The 23,933-nt window shown below is 46.3% G+C and overlaps 1 protein-coding gene across 2 annotated transcripts in view; it reads right to left on the bottom strand.

Moving 5' to 3' along the window:
- Positions 1–762: 762 nt before the first annotated feature.
- The window catches only part of ARFGEF2 (ADP ribosylation factor guanine nucleotide exchange factor 2), a 93,519-nt gene continuing 70,348 nt past the window's right edge, over positions 763–23,933 (bottom strand). The window contains exons 28-39 of one of the 2 annotated variants that reach the window (XM_029915954.1): positions 22,512–22,672; positions 19,957–20,087; positions 19,736–19,865; positions 18,243–18,378; positions 16,583–16,721; positions 16,420–16,474; positions 15,096–15,210; positions 12,728–12,858; positions 8,881–9,049; positions 7,842–7,980; positions 5,001–5,118; positions 763–4,456 (exon numbers count right to left, since the gene is read on the bottom strand). In XM_029915954.1, the coding sequence (XP_029771814.1) occupies positions 4,280–4,456; positions 5,001–5,118; positions 7,842–7,980; positions 8,881–9,049; positions 12,728–12,858; positions 15,096–15,210; positions 16,420–16,474; positions 16,583–16,721; positions 18,243–18,378; positions 19,736–19,865; positions 19,957–20,087; positions 22,512–22,672 (1,601 nt within the window). In that variant the 3' untranslated portion in view covers positions 763–4,279. The remainder of the gene's footprint in view (positions 4,457–5,000; positions 5,119–7,841; positions 7,981–8,880; positions 9,050–12,727; positions 12,859–15,095; positions 15,211–16,419; positions 16,475–16,582; positions 16,722–18,242; positions 18,379–19,735; positions 19,866–19,956; positions 20,088–22,511; positions 22,673–23,933) is intronic. The other variant, XM_029915955.1, reaches the window with a different exon arrangement.

The raw sequence follows: 23,933 nt of genomic DNA, 5'->3' as shown, positions 1-23,933 counted from the left end.
CTGCTGTGACAACTCAAACTGTCTCCAGCCATTGCCAAGTGTCCCGAGTGCCCCCGGGGGGGGGGGGGGACAGAACTGAAAACTAGTGATTGGCGGCAGGTCGAAAACCACTGCTCTAGATAAAGCCCAGGCGCTGTCTGCTGTGGAGAGATAACGACTCCGGAAACCTTTTCCTTTTGTTCTTTACTGGAAGCACCTGGTATGTAGGACCACAGAGTCGCAGTTCACCCATCAATTAATAAAGACGTATTCGTCAGTTTCAGCAGGGGAATAATTTTAAGCACAATAGTCATTTACAACTTTAGAATATTTCAGAAAGAATGGACTCTGAATTCAGAGGCGCTAAAGCCAAACCATGGTTCCTAGGTTGGAGCCTTGGGGAACCTTAGAACTGTCTTCCACTCAGTGCCCACGTTGTACCCTGCGAGTCTTCCTGTGAAATCTCACCCCTCCACGCCAGCAACAGATTTCTGTCTTCTCTTGGAACCCGCTGTTCACATTAATGAGTTAAGTGAATTCAAGAGATAAATAAGAATCTTCTCATGACTGGATTTTCCCCTCTTTCGTGGTGAGGGAAGGAGAGGTAAGAAGAGAACCTTACTTAAAATAATTAAAACCCATGTTAAATAAAAATTGCTTTTTGTTAATTACTGAGGCCAAATGTTACCACCAATTGAGAACTACAAGTTTATAGCTAAGAACAAATGAACCCTAAACTATAACTTGATGTATATACATTTAAATTACTATATTAAAAACAGGTTTATTTTTTAAAACTTTATTGATTTACCACCTGATTAAAGCATGGGATTTTAACAGTATTATACATAATATTTTTACATAGAAAACTTTACATAGCATTTCATATTATATAATTCGGCTTATTCTTTCAAAAATGTATACATCCATTGGGCAAGGAATGCTTTTCATTAAATTACCAATATTAAATGCACTTAATCATCATGTATAGATTAAACAAAAGTAGCTATTAACTAACTTTTAGGCATTTTACGGAGGTAAAACATACATTTTTGCACATAAAGAAATATTTGATGCAAATATGAAGATAAAATTTTTTAAAAATTAGAACACTTAGAAAAACTACACCTTTGATGAATGTCTTTTTTTTTTTTTTTTGAGAGCAAGGATTTCCAGATATAATCATTCTTTTAAATATTCAGCTTTGGTTTCTTTGTTTCTCAAACTACAAAGCTGCTGATAACAAAACTCCAGGACTTCACAGGAGTTCAATCAAGCTGTTTCTACTTTAACAGAAACGGTAAAACAGCACTCAGGGAGCGCGCTACTGGTCAACAACCATGCGCACCGTAACAAGAGACACCGGAATGGGGCGGTCGTCCTTCTGTCTGCCAGCGGGCTCCTTCAAGAACGCTGACGACTATGACATACACAGCCGTAACGACAAAAGAACAAAAAGGTTTAGGGGGTATTTTTTTTTTTTTTTTTGCATTTTGTACAAAAGTCACCTGTCAGAGGACAAGGTGGTTTTTCCAGATATTATCATACAATTGCCATAATGTAGTTCTTTGGTTGTACGTGACGAGTAAAGGGGAGAAGGTGTATTTGACTCTAAAGATGCAGATGAGGAATCGATCACATTTCCCATCCACCGTCTGTTGTTACGATACCAGAGCTGGTGATTGCCCTCAAGGACAATGAAAACAAAATTGCTCAGAGGAGCGGTATTATAACAAATAAAAACTTCTCTAGAGACCCAGCACATAGAATCAATACTTAAAGCATTCTGAGAAAGAAATAAGGCCTTGGAAATGCTCCAGCTTCTCGAACTTTGTTAGCGGCGTCCTGGCCCCGTGCTGCAGAGTTACACGCACACTTCACTAGTGTTTGGCGGCACAAGCCGCGTTTACCACGAGACAGAATAGACTGAGTCACAAAATAGAATTTAGGCTGAATGGCTTATTAGTAGAGGTAAGGAATTCCTCTGTATGTCACGAGCCACCTGCAAGAAAAGCTACCCCAAACGGTTTTACTTCCCAGTTTTCAAAAGGTCTGTGCTGGTACAATTGCAAATGCCTCCCAATCTTTTAAAAGACAAAGTTAAAAAAAACCCTCCAAAGCTGTGTGTTTCACCATGTAACAAAACACACACAAACATTTCCTGCTCTGCAAGAGGTGGCAAAAATGAGAGAGAAGGCAGGAAGACACTGGTGACGTAGTCAGAGCTGATGAGGAAAATGTCACATGGGAACCCCAGAAGGAGAGGAGACCTCTCCAGTCGGGGACGCGGCGGTACGGCACAGACAACAGAAGTGCGAACGGACTCGCGTGCACCTGTGTGTTAAACCCTCAGGGCAAAGGCGGATGGAGAGCACGGACTTGCCAAGGCTGGGACGGGGCAACAGGACCAGGGAGCGCGTCTAGGACACGGCTTCCGTGCCTCGGGTAACGATGACCCGAGCTCCAGGACAGGGAAGTCAGAGGTGCCGACGTTTTCCATTCCCAGTAAAATACTCTCCCACGGCCCCTCCTGAACTATACAGCTCCTCTTCTCTAATGAACGTAAGTAACATAAACACCCAAGCCTGCTTTTTTTTCTTTGGTAGAGAAATTAAAATACTTTGGGGGAAAGAAAAAAAATAGAGTCCTGCTGGCCCAAACCAGACATTTCTGAAGGCTCTCACACACACAAAAAAAACATGTAAGAAATCGGTCTCTTAGAAAACAAAAGCACCAGAAATCCTTCTCTATAAAGAAAAACTAGCCGATTGTAGATAGTTTCCCAACTTGCTAACTTCTAAGGCACCAGAGTTGATGTCAATACAACCCAATTTACAGGACGAGAGGGCATAGGTAGAAGTCTGAATGTTTTAATGACTCTGTGTAATGCTTTTTCCAATGCTGAGTGCGGCGTGCGGGGAGGACTGGAAGAGGGCGGGGGCAGAGTGAAGTGTGTGTCCTCTTTCTCGCTGACTCCGAATAAATTCAGCTTCCAAACAGACTGCTCGCGGGCGTCAGGCCCTGTCTGGGTGCTGCAAACCTTTCACGTGAGCGGCCGCGCCAGGCCTCTGGTCTAACTGCAGCGAAGAGCGCTGTGACTTCGGTAGCACAGGGAGGACCCCCGAGCCCCCCTTCCCGAAAAACACAGCCCCTGGGCTCGAGCTGATGCAAGTGCCCGGGCCCAGGCCATCTCCTGCGGCGGTCACAGTTCGGCTGTGCTGGCCCCACAACAGCACAGGCCTCCTCTGGGCCAACGAGCAAGGTTCACAGACGACCCTGGTCACACACAGCCACCACCCCTCTTAGAGGGCCCTGTGACGGGACTGTGCCAAGCAGGGACACTAACAATTGGTACACGCACTCTTCTGAGGTAAAAATAAAAGGTTTACTCAAATATAAATTAACTCTGTTAAATTACTACTTCATTTTTGTTTCTACTTCATATATTAGATTTCAGTGTGTGAGATGGACAATATATTCTGGAAATTCTAATACCCATCCACAAATACTTCAAAGGAAGGCTAATCATCTTCATTAGTTTTTACTCTCTCCTATAGACTTTCTCCCCAAGTTACTCAAAAAGGGAGAGCCAGGAGGCACTACCTGTTTTTATTTTTTAACCTTGCAAGCTCTTACTTCTAACTTAATTACTAAACTCTGCTTTCAATGAAATTTTCAATAATATCCTTTCATAAAGTAATTTAAAAATCACTCAGACATTAACAAAATAGAAAAAAAAGCAACAACCCTTTTCCCCACTAACTTTCTCCAAACTAATCTAACTACAGCTGACTCACAACTGACAAAAACACTCAAAATTCTCCAACACACTCAAACAACAACAAAAAATCCAGCATATTTTAGGTGGCACTTAGCCATTACAAGAAATTTTATTAACACACTGTCTAATAATCACGGACCTATACAGCTATGTGCAGTGCTGTCAGAGAGAGCAGCTTCCTCGCACGAAACACGGACTGCCAGCCGTGGCACTCTGCTAGCAAATGACCACATGTGCAGTGACAGGTCTGACAGCTTAACCAGGAAAATGGAATGACGGAGAGGAAACAGACTCCCCACCTACTGTGCTACCTGGGTCTGCGACACTTTAACGAAACGGCACAACATCTTAGTCAGCGACCGATGGCCCCAGCGCGGTGGCCGGCTTCCTCCAGGCCCTTCTGAGCTCCCAGAGGCCGACTCCTTGTTTCTAAGATTTGACCCTTCATGAGATGTGCCAGGCAGAGGTGGCATGGTGAGTGTCCTGCAGAGCTGCCACAGTGGCCCGTGGGGGCCGGGGCTACCACCCCGGTGACAGTGTCCCCGGGAGCTGTGACGGCTCATCCGGAATCCATATCTTATATACAACGCCTATCCGTAGGAAGAACTTGCGCAGAACTGCTCGGAGCTCAGGGATGAGGTCAAACTGCATAATTTCACACAAGTAAGGGTAGTACATCGAAGCATGTGCTTTAAACTTGAGGTGGGAGAGAAGCAGAGAGAGAAAATCAGACAGGGAACTATTTTTTCTGGCACGACTTTGCTGAAAGTGTTCATATCACCCTGGAACTTCCTGCAATATTTTAGTGGCTTTTCTTGCTATTAAAAAGTGGGTGTGAGAAATTTGCAAATTAGAAGGTCTCTTAATTATGTTTAACTCCAAACACAAATTATCTGGGGGCAGCTTTGCTACCAAAGCCAACTTTCATTTCAGCAAAGCAGATTCCCAGCCCTGAACCACCTTCTCTCCCGACACAGCCGCGCGGAAAATCCCTGCAGCCGTTTGACAGCCACAGGGACGGCCTCAGCATCAGCCTTTCTGAACCGGGCTTCTCTGAGAGAAAGAGCCCCAACGGGCCACGGCGTCACTGTCGGAGACGAATGAGCTTTTCCCCAGCGCATCTAGAATGCTGCTATACGTAACCATCCTCGGAAGAATTGAGGAAATAGTCTAAGTTCTGAATAAAAAGGCAACCCAAACCTATGTCCTAGTGGAGACGTTAGAGTTTCCTGGTTTATACCTTGTCATCGTTTATTTTGAGGGTTTTTGTTAGAAGTAACAACAGAAGACTTGTCCACGCCTCCCGATGGCTTTCCGAATTCACGGTGATGAAGTAGGCAAGGGCCTCACTGCACACACTAGGAGAGTCAGAAACGGGGAGGGACATCAAACACAAGATTAATCTCGGGGCGCCTGGGTGGCTCAGTCAGTTAATCGTCTGACTTCGGCTCAGGTCATGATCTCACAGTTCGTGGGTTCGAGCCCCGTGTCAGGCTCTGTGCTGACAGCTTGGAGCCTGGAGCTGCTTCAGATTCTGTGTCTCCCCCCTCTCTGCCCCTCCCCTACTCACACCGTGTCTCTCTCTCTCTCTCAAAAATAAACAAAGTAAAAAAATTAAAAACAAACACAAGATTAACCTCTTACATTCTACTAGAGAGTTTTTTTTTTCAATTTTAGAGAGAGCATGTGAGTGGGGGCGAGTGGGGGGAGAGAGAGAGAGAGAGAATATCTTAAGCATACTCCATGCTCAGCACAGAGCCTGTCGCCAGGCTCCATCTCACAACCCTGGGATCATGACCTGAGCAGAAATCAAGAGTGGGGGGCGCTCAACCGACTGAGCGATGATATTATTTGCTGGGCACCTGCTCTGGCTCTGCCATCTTGGGGAAATCACTAAGCCTCAGTTTCCTCAGCTATAAAACAGGGATAAGTAACTGTACCAAACTCAAGGGGCTGTGGTACAGATCAAATGAGACCGGTGTGTTGAATGTTAGCACAGCTCAGGGCCTGCTCACAGCAGGGGGCCCACTCAGTGTTTGTGCACAATGAACACAGAGCCGATCAGCCACACCTGGCTACACACTGCCTTTCTCTTCTCCGGTCACATACAATTGCTACTTTTTAAAAATGTTTATTTTGAGAGAGAGAGCACAAGCAGGGGAGGGGCAAAGAGAGACGGAGACACAGAATCTGAAGCAGCTCCGGGCTCCACGCTGTCAGCACAGAGCCTGATGTGGGGCTCGAACCCACGAGCGGTGAGATCATGACCTGAGCTGAAGTCTGATGCTCAACTGACTGAGCCACGCAGGTGCCCTTTCTTCTCTTTATTCTTTTTTTTTTTTTTTAATTTTTAAAAAGTAATCAATGTACAATGTGGGGACTTGTGAGAGTGAACTCATGAGAGATTACTTAAAATCTTAAGGCGCCTAGGTGGCTCAGTCGGTTAAGCATCCGGTTTCAGCTCAGGTCATGATCTCACGGTTCGTGTGTTCGAGCCCTGCGTCGGGCTCTGTGCTGACAGCTCAGAGCCTGGAGCCTGCTTCACATTCTGTGTCTCCCCCTCTTTCTGACCCTCCTCTGCTCACACTGTCTCTGTCTTTCAAAAATAAATAAAAACCATAAAAAATTAAAAAAAAAATGAAATCTTAAAAAAAAAAGGGGCACCTGGGGGGCTCAGTCGGTTAAGCATCTGACTTTGGCTCAGGTCCTGATCTCGCAGTTTGTGGGTTTGAGCCCCGCTCTGGGCTGACAGCTAGCTCAGAGCCTGCAGCCTTTGGATCCTGTGTCTCCCTCTTTCTCTGACCCTCCCCTGCTCACGCTGTCTCAGTCTCTCAAAAGTAAACAAAAAAAACATTAAAAATAAAACTTCTTTCTGGGAATCCTGGTTCCTATTTCTAACACAATTTTTTAAAATTATTTTTTAAGTCATCTCTACACCCAAAGTGGGGCTTAAACTCACAACCCTGAGATTATGAGTCACATGCTCTACCAACTCAGCCAGCCGGGCGCCCCTCTAAGACATTTTCTTAAGTAGATTCTGCCACAGTGGAATTACTGTGTCAAAGAAAGACACTGAACATTTTCACCTTCCTGCTTTCTAGAAAAATCCCCTCACTGTACACTTCTCCTAGCAGTGCAGGAGAGTGCCAGCACTGCACACTAGCGATCTGAAATCACACAGGGGTGAAAAGGGGAAGCAGGCAGACATGGCATCCTGCTCACAGAAGCTGGGTGGCGGAGGTCTACTTTTCTGTCTGGGGCCCTCCATGCCACCCCCCATCTCCTCACAGCTGCGTTTCTGCCTAAGCCAAGTCAGGACACCCTGGTTCCCACAGGATTCTGATACGTGCTCCGTGGGAAGACGGAAGGGTGGGAGGTTAGAGTGGACACCGCCCTGAAGAGGACTTAGTCAGGACTTCACTCCGGGCCTGCTGACCCCTGAGCACTTTTTACCGCCTGCGTTTCTGTTCTTTAAGAAGCTTACGAATGAGGGGCGCCTGAGTGGCTCAGTCGGTTGAGTGTCTGACGGTTGATTTCCGCTCAGGTAACGATCCCAGGGTTGTGGGATTGAGCCCCGCGCTGAGTGGGGAGCCTGCTTAAGATTCTCAATCTCTTTCTCTCTCTCTCTCCCCCACTTCCTCCCTCCCTCGCCCCCTCTCAATTTATAAATGAAAGAAATGAGGCCCCACCCTCTTCAGGGCATTAAGAGAAGTGAAAGAAGTGCCAGCAAAGGGGCACCTGGGTGGCTCGGGTGGGGGGGCATCTGACTTTATCTCAGGTCATGATCTTAAACTTTGTGAGTTCAAGCTCCACAACAGGCTGGCTGCTGTTGGTGCAGAGCCCACTTCAGATCCTCTCTCCTCCCCTTTCTGCCCCTTCCCTGCTTGTGCTCTCTCAAAAATAAATAAAACATTAAAAGAAAAAGAAAAGCATCAGCAAATAGAAAAAAAACAAAAAAGGAAAGCAGTTTGTAAGGGTGGCAGCATGTGTGTATTCTTCTCTTATTCTTTTCAGTTCGGAGTATTATTGTGGTGCATTTTCTGTTTCACAGAGAAAACATTTAATCGGGAACCAATCTTACGTTAAAAGTCGCTGCTGAATTTCGTCCCAGGAGTCCCTGCGGTTCTCGTCAACATACATCCGGAACAGGATCCTCAAACAACAGGCCAGGCTGCTGGTTTCTTGTTTTAGAAGGTTGGGTTTAGATTTGCCTTTAAAACCTAGAGATGGGACAGTCAGAAAAACAGTGCACACTTCTGGGGTAAGGCGGAGAGGTCATGCAGGAACCTGATCTGGCTGCTTGAGGGAAAGAACATCTCACGTTCTCTTTAACTGAAGTCTCACTGACATTTGACATTGCTCCTAGACACGTTTTCTTCAGCAGAGCAGAACCAATACAGCCACCGAGCCACGTAAACAGTTCCCACAAGCAAAGCCTTATCACAGGCGAAGGCATAAAATAACTAGATTTGTTAAAGCCATAGAGAAAAAACTGTAGTATAAAATTGTGGATTAAAATAGGCATTGGGGGAGGAAATGGTTACCCAGTACCAGTAACAATACAAAAATTACATAAAGTCTCACTTTGTGCAAAGTTTACAAAATGAGACTCCCTGGCACCAGGCATGCATATCTTTCTGTTTATATATAGATATGTCTGTATAAATCTATATGTGTATCCATATATTTCTGTATCTCACCTCACATTTATGTGTTTATTTTTGGAGGTGGGAAAGAAAGAGAACCCCTAAAAGCCTCAGAAAACGCATGAATGCTTTCTGTTTCTCCGAGACTACCACAATTTTTGTATCATTATATTGAACTGCACAATTTTAACCTTATGTAAAATTTCTTTGTTTGCTGGGTCAGCTCAGGTCTCTAACTATCAATTCACTTTTCCACCAAAAACTTCCTGAACACCCCCTGCGTGCCGGGCAGTGCTCCTGGGGCTCCTGGTCCTGGGATGGGACGTACCCAGCATTCCTTCCTTCTCCCTCAAGCATGAAAATACCTGGCGAGCTGTTCCAGTTAAGTGTACACGTATCTGGAATCCCCCAAAGGCTTCAACGTTTTCGGACGGTGGCCGGCGTGGCCTCCTGTCCGCCTGCGTGGGGCCCTACCTGCTCGCCACAGGACAGTCCGCTGCTCGTAATTGGAGTTGAAGGCCTTTGAGAACGAGTGGGACTCCTGCAAGCAGTCCAGCAGCGCGAAGAGGTGCCGCGAAGACATGCACTTGTACATGCCCCGGTCCTCCGTCTCTATGCGGATGTCCGCGTCCAGCGTGTCTTGCTAGAGAGGGGAGATGGGAGAGCTCAGTGAGGCTGGGGTGGTTTCGGACATCACGGCGTCACATCAAGGCGGTCCTCACTCGCCACAAGTCATCCTCTGTCTGAGACGCACACCACCCTGAATGCTCGCGGGCCGGGGAGGGGGGTAGACTTGTGCTGAGCTATTGAATGACCCGTTTTCTGTTTTGCTGGTGCTGCCCTCATTGCATGAACACAAGTACTTGTACTTCTCCAGTTATTTCACAACAGCACTGCCCTGTCTTCTATTTGTTAAAGAAACAAGTTTTTAAAGATTTTATTTTAACATTCAGTTTTGAGAGAGAGAGAGAGAGACACACACACACACACACACACACACACACACATACACAGAGCATGACTGAGGAGGATAGAGAGAGGGAGATACAGAATTGGAAGCAGGCTCCAGGCTCTGAGCTGTCAGCACAGAGCCCGATGCAGGGCTCGAACCCATGGATGGCGAGATCATGATCTGAGCCGAAGCTGGACACCAACCGACTGAGCCACCCAGGTGCCCCTTAAAGATTTTATTTTTAAGTAATATTTACACCCAATGTGGGGCTCAAACTCACAAGCCCAGGATCAAGAGTCCCACGCCCCTTTGACTAAACCAGCCAGGCGTTCCTCCTCTTTTTATTTCTTATTTTTATTTTATAATGAGATTGCAAAATGAGAAAGTCAAACTGCACTGTATGTCATAGAAGGTGTGAGTCTCAAAACATACTTACTAAAAGACAGAAACTGGGGTGCCTGGGTGGCTCAGTCAGTTGAGCGTCCAACTCTTGGTTTTGACTCAGGTCATGATTTCATGGTTCATGGGTTCAAGCCCCATGTTGGGTTCTGCACGACAGTGTGGAGCCTGCTTGGGATTCTCTCTCCCCACTCTCCCGCCCCTCCTGCCTGCTCTCTCTTTCAAAATAAACTTAACAACAACAAAGAGAGAAACTGCTAAGTGAAGCCTGAGTGCCATCTTTAGCTTCAACTGTGTTTTCAAATGTGAAGGGGAAAAAACCATAAAAATAGGTATAAAATGCTAGACATTTTTATTAAACGTATTGCCTGAAATATGAGACGTAATTCGGGATCTTATATTTGTTGAGCAGCCTAAAAATGGATTTATCCTTCTTATGAGCCAGAGCTTCAAGAAAAACAGAGTTTGCAATATTCCTCAAATTGATCTATGGATACAATGCAATCATCATCAAAATCCCAGATTGCTACCTTGTGGAAATTGACAAGCTGATCCTAACATTCATATGGAAACACAAGGGACACAGAATAGACAGAACAATGTTGAAAAAAGAAATGCAAGGTTAGAAGACGCACACTTCAATTTCATTCAAGACAGTGTGGCGGTACTGGTATAAAGATGGACATACAGGTCAGTGGAACAGAACTGAGAATGCAGAAATAAATCCTTATATTTAGGGGTAAGTGATTTCCAACGTGGGGGCCAGAACAATTCACCGAGGAGAAAACAGTCTTTACAATAAATGGCACCGGGACAACTAGGGATAGCCACGTGCCAAAGAAAAACGGTGATCTCCTATTTCCCATTTATGGACTAAAAACTGGATCGAAACCTACATGTAAAAGCTAAAATTATAAAACTCTTAAAAGAAACCGTGGGCCTAATCTTTGTGACCCTGAATCAGGCCGTGCTTTCTCAGAACACTAAAAGTACAAGGACTCAAGTAAAAACAGGAACTCAAACTTCATTAAAATTTTAAAATGTTGTGCTTCAAAGGCCACCATCAAGAAACTGAAAAGACAATGCACAGAATGGGAGAAAATCGTTGTATGTGACAGGCGGCTAATATCCAGAATATATAAAACCTCATTTAATTTAACGACAGAAAGATAAATACTCCAATTTAAAAATGGGTAAATGATTTGAAAAGACATCTCCCCCCAAATACAAATGAACCAATAAGCAAGGTCATTAGTCACTAGGGAAATGGAAATCCAAATCACTATGAGATACCACTTCACACTCACTGGGGCAACTGTGATAATTAAAAAAAAAAAAAAGAAAAAAGAAAAAAGGACAAGAACAACCATTGATGAGGAGGTGAAAGTTAGAGCCTTCATGAATTGCTGATGGGAGGGTAAAATAGTCCAGCTGTTTTCGAAAACAGTCAGGCGGTGCCTCAAAAAGGCAGGCACAGGATCACGGTGTGACCTGGAAACTCCACTCCTATGTACATGCTCCAGAGAATTAAAACCATATCCACATAAAAACTTACGTACACATGTTCACAGCACTGTTATTCACGATAGCCAGGCGATGGCAACAACCCAAATGTCCATCAATTGATGAATGGATAAATAAAACGTGGAACAGCCATACAACGGAACATTATATATATATGTGTACACACACACACATCCACGCATATGTAACAACATGGATGTTACATGCTACAACATGGATGAACTTGGGAAAATTATTCTACGTGAAAAAAGCCAGACACAAAAGCTCACATATTATATGATTCTATTAGTATGAATCATGCTGATTAAACCCAGAGATGGAATATAGATTAGTCATTATCAAGGGCTAGGGCAAGGAGAGAAGGAGGGCTGACTGCTAAGGGTTAGGGCATTCCCTTTTGCAGTGACAAAAATATTCTGGAATTAGATAGGGGTGATGTTTGTACAACTTTGTGAATATTCCAAAACACTTAACTGAACATTGAAAAAAGAAAAACAAGGGGCACCTGGGTGGCTCAGTCAGGTAAGCGTCTGACTCTTGATTTCAGCTCAGGTCATGATCTCATGCTTTCTGAGTTCGAGCCCCGTATTGGGCTCTGCACTGACAGTGGGGAGCCTGCTTAGGATTCTTTCTCTCTCCCTCTGTCTCTGCCCCTGCCCTGCTCGATCTCTCTCTCTCTCTCAAAATAAACAAACAGAAAGGGGGACTGCCTTTAGGCTGGATCTAGGCCACAGATGTACTCTGCTCATCAGTAATTATATTACTCGACACACAGATTTTCTATGTGGAAAAAATCTTGATGCTGGCTGCTCTTGAAACACTGGAAGACTGTCGTGACTGGACCCACCCATCAGCAGCACACGGCTGGGGCTGGGGCTGCAAGGGTCTGGTCCCTCCGCCTCCAGTCCCACCTCGGCCGCATGCGCATGCACAGGACGTCAGTCCCAGAAGCAAGTTAGCTGACAACCTGCGCTGTAATGATGTTACGGTCCGACTTTTGGACACCCAACCCTCTGTCTCCAAGAACAACAGTACATATAAAAGGTTGTACGTACAAAAGAGTAAACTTTCTAAAGGAAAAGTGGTATCTTCATCCATATATTTTTCTCTCTCGGTTACTTATGATTAAACCACACACCAATTAGGTGGAACAGGTGCTTTTTCTCGAGGCACCGAGGAGGGGCGGCGTCTGGGCAGTGGCATGCCGGTAGCGGCTCTCCGGGAAATTTAAAAAATTAAAAAAAGCTCTGATTTTTGGGGTGTGATTATTTAGGGTGTGCGAATATAAATATTCTCGTTGCGGCCGGTCTCGAGCTTCCGATACGCCACGCCTGGTGGGGGCCGGGGAGAGAGGAACGCGATCGAGGAGCTGGCTCCAGCACCCCGCTGCATCTGAGCCGCCTCCCTTCGGACACGGTTGTCCCCCCCCCGGGCTGGTCCCGTTACCTGGGCGGCCACCATGTGTTCCGCATCTTCCTTTTTGCTCGTTGCAGGGTAGAACACGATGTTGTCAATGGTCTGGATCAATTCCAGCTGGACCACACACTTGATGAGGAGGCTGGCAAACAGTTTCTGATCTATATTAGATGATAAAGATTAACCCTGATAATGACTCAGCCAGTGTTGAGTAAGTATTAGCCGAGCTCCTTCTACATGCCAGGCACAGTCCTGATGCTGCGGCATAGCAATGGATGAGCCGCTCAAACACCCCTGCTCTCGCGGCAGAGACCGACACTAAACAAGATGCTTAAGTCTAGGGCACAGGTCCACCTATGTCAAATGACGATGACAAAAGCAGGGATGGGGACCAGGTAGAGATGTCATGAGGCGGAGGCTGCGAGTCTAAACAAGCGGGTCAGGAAAGCTCGCTCCGAAAATGTGATACTTGAGCAAAGACCCGAAGGGGAGGAGTCAGCCACACGGGCCCACGTCTCCCCGAGCTTCCCCGCCACCCGCAGGCACTGACTAGACTCCAGCTAATGTCTCCGCCCTCCATCTTTGTCTTCACTTCACAGGTGTGCGATGATTTGACTGATAAAAGTAGAGATTCCCTATTCAGCTTATAGTTGTAACTTATAGTATCAGGATGTTGAAAACATCAAATAAAGCATTTAGTGATGCCAAACGAGGCTGGGTCATCTTCAAGTTTTGGAAAGTGACTACAATTGTCTCTCTGTAGCTCTATTAATTCTCCATGTAGAATTAAAGAGGGATACGGCGGAGTTGCAGCACCTCTACATTTGACTTATGCCAATTCAGTAACATCTCCCTGGACCAAACATTAACAAGAAAGGAAACAACGCAAGCGCTGTGAGGCTGCACCTGCCGCCTGCGGGCAGGCTGAGGTGGGACACTGGAGGCACGTTCCCAGAGGAAGGGCAGGAGTCTCCAGGCCCAGGCACCGCTCAGAGTACACACACCCTGCTGCACCAAGACGGTTCTGTCTCAAGAACTGTACATGTGTCTCCTCCACACAATCTGGCGCTGATGAGCCAGTGTGGTTCACTCTCGCTGGCACGTGCAGCAGATACGGAGGACCATGGTGCCTCTTTAATGGATCCCAAGGGTGCTTATGTTTTATGCCTTCCAAAGACAGCAATGACCGAGTGAGGCTTTGTCGCTGCTTCAGAAGTTAGCAGCAGTGTTCACGCCCGCAGCCTGGCAGGTAGAGAGGACGCTGCACTGCTAGGCGGAAAACCACAGGGCCACAGCTTGAAAAAGACCAGACCAGGACACCAGGACATTTCCAGGCTCTCAGTTGGCCAGAAGGGTGCCTGAACCCCAAGTGTGTGAGACCCCAGGCACCCACGTGTCAACGGTACCTCCTCAAAGGGCAGAGTAACAATTAACGCGACATCACACATTTGAAACACAGGGCAGTGCCTGCCTGGCACATAGCAACTAGTAGACCTGTTTGGTTTTTTTTAAATGACAGTAAAATATACCACAAGAAACACTGAGGCACGAACTGATAAAAGAATCTGAAATTCTTATCCAGAGAAGGGATCTCTAACACACAAAAAGCTTCTCCAAACCAATAAAGACTAACAGCCAATATAAAATGGTGGGTTTGAACTGATCATGAAACGATCTGAGACACATGAAAAACTGCTCAGTTTCACTCATAATTAGGAAACTGCAGATTAAAAATACTCCAAAGGTACGAAACATCACCTATGTGTTTCCGAAGATCATGTAAACAGATGCAACACAAATGGGTAGGAATCTAATCATCTGTCAAAATGGCAAGCGCACTTCACACAGCAATCCCATTTTTAGGAATTTATTATACAGATGAACTCACAAATGACACACAAATTAGGTTATTCAATGTAGTTCTGTTTGTAACCAAGACTGGGAATAATGTAAGTGTCTATTAGTAGGAAACCCAATTAAGCAATAGTACATCTGCATCCTGGGATAACACAAAATAAATAGTGTAAAAGAGTGTGAAAGCTTTGAAGGTACTGATTTTGAATGATCTCAAAGATATACTAACTGAAAAAAACAATGTAGGTATTCTGGGATTTGTATAAAAAGGACAGAAGAATTCGTGTGTGTGTGTGTGTGCGCATGCACACGCACACAGTCTGTGTTTATGGATATGCAGATCTTATAAATGCATAAAATGTCTCTGGAAATGTACAGAAGTTGGTGACACCGGCTGCCAAAAGGAAGGGACTGGCAGACTGAGGCGCTGGGTAGACGAAAGGCGTATCGTGTTTACCCTCTTGTACCTTCCAAATATTTAAATTACGTAAACGTGTTACCTATTTAGAATAAATAAATGAAAACAACCACAAAGCAGCCTTACTTGCGTACGGTCTACCTTTCCAGCTGTCGTCAGTCGGGTTAGAGAGTTGACTCTGGCCTCTCTCAGAGGCATTTTTATCCATGCTGCTCAGAGACCGGCGGTCCAGATCCACATCCTAGAAGCAAGCCAGAGAGAAACACAATGTCCACTTTCTTCACCCACAGTTCGGTTCCTGGCAGACGTGCCCGTGTGACACTGCTGGAAGCGCCTCGCCGGGACCGACGCAGAACCACACTTCATGCCAGACTGCACAGGGGAGGGGGCAGACTTCACTTACTTCCCCCTCCCACCAAAATCTCACATTTCCTTGTTCCAACTTAGAAGATATTTCTCTACATCTTCTGATTTAACAATAAGCATGGCCGATTAATGAAAGCAAGCTCAAAAACTAGTGCAATAACTAGCTTTTTAAAGAGCGGACTAAAGACGAACAAAAAATGTGTAAATAGGGTGCTTCATTTTCTAAGTTGCTATATCACAAATGCCCCCTCCCTTTCTTAAGCAGGCTCCATGCCCCATGTGGGGCTTGAACTCATGACCCTGAGATTAAGTGTCACATGCTCTACTGAGTCAGCCAGATGCCCTCCAAATGCCTTTTAAAACCTAATGGCCTTACAGTTATTTGGGAAATGAAGTTAATGACACAGACTCCCTATAAAGCAAGAGATTTTAAAGTGAGAAATGGAACTTCATGTGGCCCCACAGAGAAAATAACAGCCATTTCTCTGGTGTGGTGGAGAAAAGCACTTTTTATTTAGGAGAGTAAAAAAAGAGGATAATCACACCAAAGTGTTATTTCTAACAGGCCAACACCAGACCTGAAGTCCACCAAGGGAGAGTTCCCTGAACATAATAACATGCAGCCTCTGAAAAGCCGGTTCCCAAACAGCATTTAAGGACACGGAACACTGCTTCCATGTTGTTCGGTAAAACGCTCTGGGCCAAGTGTGCCCGAATTCCACCACGTGCGGGTAATACGTGTGCCGTCACACAAACACCGTGTGAAACGTGAACTGTGGAGTTCACTGGGTGAGGCGACTTATTTTCTGTACTTTTGAAAAAACACGTTTATGAACATAGTTTTTAAATCTTTTTTTTCCTTAAAAAAAATTTTTTTTAAAGTAATCTCTATGCCCAAAGTGAGGCTCCAACTCATGACCCCAAGACCAAGAGCTGCATGTGCTACCAAACTGAGCCAGCCAGGTGCTCCTAAATTGTATAGCCTTTTTTACTTACTTCCCATCAGAAAGGCACACACTCCTTGGGCTACTTAATTTTTGGCCCTAATATGAGATCAGAGAAAAGAGAACAACAAAAACCCTACCAAGTGTTTTTCTGATGGATCTTCCTCCATTCCTACAGGTCTCCATGTCAGCAAACTGAAGGGAACACGAGAGAAGGAAAACGATCAGTGCGAAAGGCGGCGTGGAGCCGTCAGACGCCCTCCCCGGGCACAGCAGGCATCAGGAGGTCGTATCTGCACTCACACGTGTGGAATGGTTGTCTTGAAGATATCCAGCATACAGCTGCACGTCTCGTCCCAGACGTCGGGGCTGAATTTCTCCCCGTTGGATATCACTAAGTTTTCTAAGCAGTTTGTACCTGACCGAGCCAACTGCTCATTATCTGCAAAATAAAGCAGTATCTCTCATCAAACTCCCGCTGCTGGTTTGAGTCCCGCCAGCGCACTGACGCTGCGCATTGTGAGGTGGAGAGGGCATGATGGAGGGTTTCCAGGCTCTTATTTAATGAAGCAATGATACAGTGTTAAAACTTTCATTGTTGAACAGGCTATCAAGAGATAAAATTATTATTATTAAAACATTTTTTTAACATTTATTCAGTTTTGAGAGACAGGGAGAGACAGAATACAAGCAGGGGAGGGGCAGAGAGAAAGAGATACAGAATCTGAAGCAGGCTCCAGGCTCTGAGCTGTCAGCACAGAGCCCAATGCAGGGTTTGAACCCACAAACTGTGAGATCATGTCCTGAGCTGAAGTCAGAGGCTCAACTCACTGAGGCACCCAGGCGCCCCAAGAGATAAAATGATTTATCACAGCTTTACTGGTAGGGATGGAAGGTCAGTTTGTGACTTAATTAATTGGCTTCTGGTGATCAATGGTAGAAGATGGAAATATTAGATCAGTGTTCCTCAAAATTTATTCACTCAAACACTGCATTTCCAGTTTTTGCCATATTGGTATTGACTTTTTTCATTTATTTTAAAAACGGAGTCACTTTTTGAAAAACTTAATGAAATTAAGCTCTGTCCTAAGCCAAAACCATCGATGGAACCCAGGTTGAATGTGCTGTGTGTTCTTCCCGGTACGTACTAAAATCAACACATAAGGACTCAAACAAAAAACATCCACTGATGAAGCTGTTGATACTGACTTCCTAAGTATATTTTAAAAAATGTTCATTTATTTATTTTTGAGAGAGAGAGAGTGAGTGAACAGGGGAGGGGCAGAGAAAGAGGGGGAGAGAGAGAATCCCAAGCAGGATCCACACTCTTAGCATAGAGCCTGATGAGGGGCTTGAACTCACGAACTCTGAGATAATGACCTGAGCCAAAATCAAGAGTTGGGATGCTTAACCAACTCAGCCACCCAGGTGCCCCTCCCACAGGACATCTTAAAAATATTACAGAAAACTTCAAGTACAGACAAAAGTAGAAAACATAGTACAATATACAAAGGCACATCTTTTTAAATATAATAATAACTATATCCCATCTTTAAGAAATGCGTTATAAACTGACTTAGGGAGATTGTTTCTGTGTTCTTATTAAATAAAAAATGCACATTTTCACCAATTAGATTATATACTGTACTCCTTGGCATTACATTCTTGCTTATGTATACTGAAAAAATGAACTTCTCATTAAAAACTACATCAAGGGGCACCTGAGTGGCTTAGTCGGTTAAGTGTCGGACAGCCACTCAGGTCACGATCTCGAGGCTTGTGAGTTTGCGCCCTGCGTCGGGTTCTGTGCTGACAGCTCAGAGCCTGGAGGCTGCTTCAGATTCTGTGTGTGTCTCTCTCTCTGCCCCTGCCCAGCTCATGCTCTCTCTCTCTCTCAAAACTAAACAAACATAAAAAAAAAAACTACATCAAGCAGGATGACGGCCGGAGACGGAGCGCGTACCTTGCTTCACACACCACTGCAGCTGTGCGAACACATCCGAAAGAAGAACTTCATTCAGAGCTTCATAAAACTGGGAGAACACATCACAGATAGCATAGAGTGCGTGATTGCAAGTTGTCGTCATCCACTCGGATTTCTGAAAACAGCAAGAAAATGTTTATAAGCTACTCTCCTTGGGGTGAGACGGGCCCCTTCCTACATCAGGGGCAAAACCGTTCTGCTGTGCAACCTGGCAGCGCGTGTCAACAGTCCTCACAGCCCTCAGCCCCGCGGGTGCAGCCCCCCGCCTGCAGCAGGGGGCCCTAAGGAAAGAAGGAAGCATCTGTGGGGGAGGCTGGGGATAAAGACGGCACCACACTGGCACTGACATCTGAAAACACACCTACGAACAAATGCCCAGGCAGGTGACAACTAAAGTATATTTATCTAAAGTCGCGATGTTAACAGCCATTCAAAGGGATACTGACCAAAGGTTTTAATGATTTGGAAAAAATGAGTATGAGATTATGCTAAGGACATTTCACACCCAAAATTTACCTCTGGGAAATCCATGGCACTCTTTTAAGTGTTTAATGTATAGAGAGATTTAGGAAAACATTGAAAAGGGAAGGGTTGCTATTGCTAAACTAAATTCTAAAAGTGGAAGCCATAAGGGAGAAAGACTGATGAATTTGGTTCCCTAAAATGAGATGAAAGTGAGAGTAACAAAGTGGGCAAAGGCATTTGCAATTTATGCAAGAATATGCTATTTTATTTGTGAATTTTTTTAATGTTTTATTTATTTTTGATACAGAGAGAGACAGAGCATGAGAGGGGGAGGGGCAGAGAGAGAAGGAGACACAGAACTGGAAGCAGGCTCCAGGCTCTGAGCTAGCCATCAGCACAGAGCCCGATGTGGGGCTCGAACCCACGAACGTGAGATCTGACCTGAGCCGAAGTCGGAGGCTTAACCGACTGAGCCACCCAGGCGCCCCTAACCATGCTTAAGACAGAAATTTGCCAAAATATTAACTCTTATTTCTGAATGGTAAAATTAGGAGTCTTCTGCGTATTTTCTTTAAGCTTATTTATTTTGAGAGAGAGAGAGTGAGTGAGTTGGGGAGGGGCAGAGAGAGAAACCCAAGCAGGCACCACACTGTCAGCACAGAGCCTAATGCGGGGCTCCATCTCGGGAACCGTGAGACCAGGACCCGAGCTGAGGCTGGGACACAGAACTGACTGAGGCACCCAGGCGCCCCTGAGGAGGGCCCTGGTGAACTGGTGAGTGTTAACGCCCGAGGGCCAAGGGGGCCGGCTCCCCTCCTCCTTCCTCAGGTGGGGACAGTTTCTTAGCATTAGTTGCTACGGTTCTAAGAGTTCCAGGAAGGGGGTTTTCACTTCAAAACACACCTGGTGGGGATGACGGCACAGGGCCGAGGACACAGCGCTGAGGCAGGCAAAGGCAGAGACTCCCACCCCGCCACATCCAGGGCACGGTGTCAGTCATCGCCTACCTCTGACTGCTGCTCGGGGAGCTTCATGTTGTCAAAAATCCTGAACACGATTCTGAACAGGTCCTGCCACCAGTGCTTCTCAAAGGTGTGGCCATAGCTCTTCATGATCTCAAACATGACCGTGAGTCCTCTGTAGAGGGAGGGAGAGGGGATAAAAGGGCGAGAAGCCGGTGACGGAGGTGCATCCCACGACAGGAGGGGCCCCGTCTGGGACATATTACCTTGTCCGGACATCTAGCTTGCATCTGTTAATGATGCAGGAGAGCTCAAACAGGATGGGGAACCAGCCTCGGACCCAGACCCTGTCGCCAGGAGCCACATTCATGTCGTCGCTCGTGTATTCCTGTAGCACCTACAAGGAGAGTCGTGTCTCAGACGCACACTAAGCAAGCAGAGGAGGAAACTCAAAGGGAACTACGTGAAGCTTAAGGCCTCACACATTTCCCCTCCTACAAACATCCACTCAGCCGGGGGAGGACAGGGAATCCCGAGGAGGCCGGCCCGAACCTCCTCCAAGAGCACATGAGCAGTTTCCACGCATGAGCCTCTGGACCTCTGTGGGTTTGAGAGTGAGCTGTGTGGGCGGAGCACAAGGGTCCTGCGGGTGGGAGGTGTTCCATTCAGAAAGCACCAAAGGCCGGGGCACCGCGGTGGCTCAATCAGGTTAGCGTCTGACTCAGGTGCATGAGTCTGAGCCCCGCGTTGGTCTCTCTGCTGTCAGCACAGAGCCTGCCTCAGATCCTCTGTCCCCCACTTCTCTCTGCCCCTCTCCTGCTTGGGCGCTCGCTCATGCTCTCTCTCTCTCAAAAATAAACATTAAAAAAAAAAAGAGCACTAACGTTCAAGGGGTATTAGCAAAATATTCAAGATGATTCCATATCTTAGGTCTTTCTGGAATATTACTGTGACACATACTACATAAAATAATACCAGCAGCTGTTTATGGAGGGCTTGCTTTGCGCCAGGAGCTGTGACAGCACTTCATGTGGATTAATAGTCCTCATAATGACACAATGAGCCAGGTGGAAATAATGGTCCTATTTCACAGATGTGTAAACTGAGGCACCAGGACGTTAAGTAAGTTGCCCAAGGTCATGTAGCTAGAAGCTAGCGGTCTTACCCAGTCTGGGTAGGAAGCCCTAATCCCGGCCCTACCTCTGGGATTTGAGCCCTTCGCTCTGAAAGCACTTTTTTTTTTTTTAATATTTATTCATTTTTGAGAGACAGACCTCGAGCAGGGGAGGAGCAGAGAGAGGGGTCGACACAGAATCCAAAGACAGGTTCCAGGCTCTGAGCTGTCAGCACAGAGCCTGACGTGGGGCTCCAACTCACTGACTGTGAGATCATGACCTGAGCCGAAGATGGACATTAATGAACGTGCCTCCCAGATGCCCCAAGCACTCTTGAAGCAGAACTGTCTGTTGCAATGGAATTTCTTTTTTTTTTTTAATTTATTTTTGAGAGAGACAGAGATAGCATGAGCAGGAAAGGGTCAGAGAGAGAGGGAGACACAGAATCTGAAGCAGGCTCCAGGCTCTGAGCTGTCAGCACAGAGCCCGACACGAGGCTCGAACCCATGAACTGTGAGATTGTGACCTGAGCTGAAGTTGGACACTCAACTGACTGAGCCACCCAGGCGCCCCCGGAATTTCTTTCTCAGCTCTGCTTATCCAACATTAGACAAATTCTCTCTGGGTTTCGGTTAACGCCCCAGTACAATGGGAACAAAATTCTCAATCTCACAGATCTGTTGTGGAGACTAAATAAATCAATGCACAGAAGAGCTCTGTATAAGCCATCACAGTTGAGATGTGCATATTTTTACTTAATTTCAGTGCTTGGGACTGTCATTTAAACCAAGCAGGCGTCTTTGGAAAGGTGAGACCTAAAAGAGTCACCCCAAATATTTCTGGGAAAACAAAAGGTGATTTTTAAAATGTGATTTCTCAGGGCGCCCGGTGGCTCAGTCGGTTAAGCGTCCGACTTCGGCTCAGGTCATGATCTCACAGTTCGTGGGTTCAAGCCCTGCATTAGGCTCTGTGCAGACAGCTCAGAGCCTGGAGCCACTTTGGATCTGTGTCTCCCTCTTTCTCTGCCCCTCCCCACTTGTCCTCTGTCTCTCTCTCAAAAATAAATGTTAAAAAATATTAAAAAAAAATAAAATGTGATTTCTCAGTCATATCACAATGGTAAAATGTTTCTCTTTTGGGTAGGGGGTAAAATGTCATTCCTTAAGAGGAAGGTCTGTTCTTTCTCTTGCTTGATTTTTTAAGAGAGTGCGCGCGCACGCCTGCGCGAGAAAGAGAGAGGAGGGGGAGGGAGGTGAAAGGGAGAGGGACAGAGAGAATCTCAAGCAGGCCCCGCACTCGACTCGGGCCTTGATCCCACGATGGAGAGATCACAACCTGAGCTCAAATGACTGAGGCAGCCCAGATCCACAGGTTTGTTCTCTTCTAATAGAAAGGTCTAGCTTCTTTAGCTTTGCCAAAATTCAAAGCTAAATACTATTATTTCCCACAAACACAAGTAGTAGAATACTACATGAAGGTTCAGTACGAGTGAAACACGTAACCTCACACACACACACACACACACACACACACACACACACACGAGAGACAGGAGCACTGGCGGCACGCGGAAGCGAACACCCAGTTGAGGGCAAACATGCGCCTTTGAAAGCGCAGCTGGAAAGTTCTTTGCCAGGAGCAAGGGTTTTCTGCCCCAAGATTCCCCCTCCCCTCGGTGCCCAAGGGGGAGGAGAGGAAAAACGTACCCGAGGCCTCTCCGAGACGTATTTCCCACAGAAGCGGATAAGCCGGATGGCCTCCATGCTTGTGTCCGGGAAGGCGGCATTGCACGCAAACTCCGATAAGCACTTGACCGCGTCCTGAAAGGAGTCGATGGCTGCGGGGAAATGGTGCTGGAAAATAGTTGCTGTGGAAACAAAGCCACGTCGTGTATAAGACCAGGACTTAGAAATGGGCATCCAACACCCCCTCCCACTCCAAGACGATTACTTTTGTGAAAATCTAGGAAAAGCATGTCACAATCTCCGGAAGACAGAACTTAAATTATTCAGGAATAAATCCACTGGGCACTGCTTGGGCTAAACTGGTTCCTGAGCTCAAGCAATGACGCAGAGGGCCGCATATTCATTCATTCAACAAATGTTTACCGAGTGCCAACCACGTGCAGAGCATGGGGACAGAGATGACCAATCAAGTTTCCTGCCCTCATGATGCTCTTCCTCCAATGGGCAAGACAGACAATAATCACCTTCATCAGTACATTTATACAATGTGATCTCAGTGCTGGATGAGGTGACAGGAGGCAGGAAAGGCTGCTTACGGCTGGGGGTCAGAGAAGGACTCTCTGAAGAAGTGTCCCCAAGGAAGTGAGAGGACAGGCCATGAGAAAACCAAGCTACCCCAAGGACACCAAGATGTCCATCTCAACATAAGCTATTTTAGGACGCAAAAGGAACGATACAGGATAAACACTGATCTGCGTGTGAAGTGGCCCCGGCAGCCTCCCGGGCAGAAGCTGGGCCGAGCGGGGCCCGGGATGGGTGATCCCGAGCACACTCCTTTACGGCCCTGGCCATTTCTGTCCCAGGACCACCCCTCAGGCTACCTGGCTGTGAAGATAAAGGAAGATAAAGAAGGTCAATGAGCTAAAGGTGAAAAGTAATCTAGAAGCCTAAGGTTTTTCAAAAACCTACAAATATCACCTAAGACAAATATGAGTATCAAAAAGCTTACCAAGAGTTAAAAGACCTCAAAAAAGAGCAAAGCTGATCTACTGTTTTATAATTTTCATGAAGACCAAGATCAGTAAACACTTTACTGTGCGGCGACAGGCAGGACCAGGGGCGCCCATAGTCGGTCCAAAGTGGACACACAAATCGCCAACTCTGGGCTGCCCGTCTGGGGGTGACTCCTGCCCCTCCACGTCCTAGCTGTGTGGCTCAGGCAGGCGGTTCTACGCTACTTTTCTGTCCCTCGGTTTCCTCTCCGGGGAAGCGTGGGGGGTTACAGTGTGGTCAGTTCTTGTCCCTCAGGCAGCCGCGCTCTACAGAGTCCTGTGAGCACTGAACACGTGAACCGTGCGGACCCACTGCTCGCAGGGGAGGCTCGCAGGTCGGCTGCTCTGGTCACAGTGTCTTAATAACGCGATCAATACGGGGCGCCTGGGG

Source organism: Suricata suricatta, chromosome 12, assembly GCF_006229205.1.
Source record: "Suricata suricatta isolate VVHF042 chromosome 12, meerkat_22Aug2017_6uvM2_HiC, whole genome shotgun sequence".
Taxonomy (NCBI): domain Eukaryota; kingdom Metazoa; phylum Chordata; class Mammalia; order Carnivora; family Herpestidae; genus Suricata; species Suricata suricatta.
The sequence above is the reverse complement of the archived record's forward strand: the minus strand, read 5'-3'. Positions and strand labels throughout refer to the sequence as shown.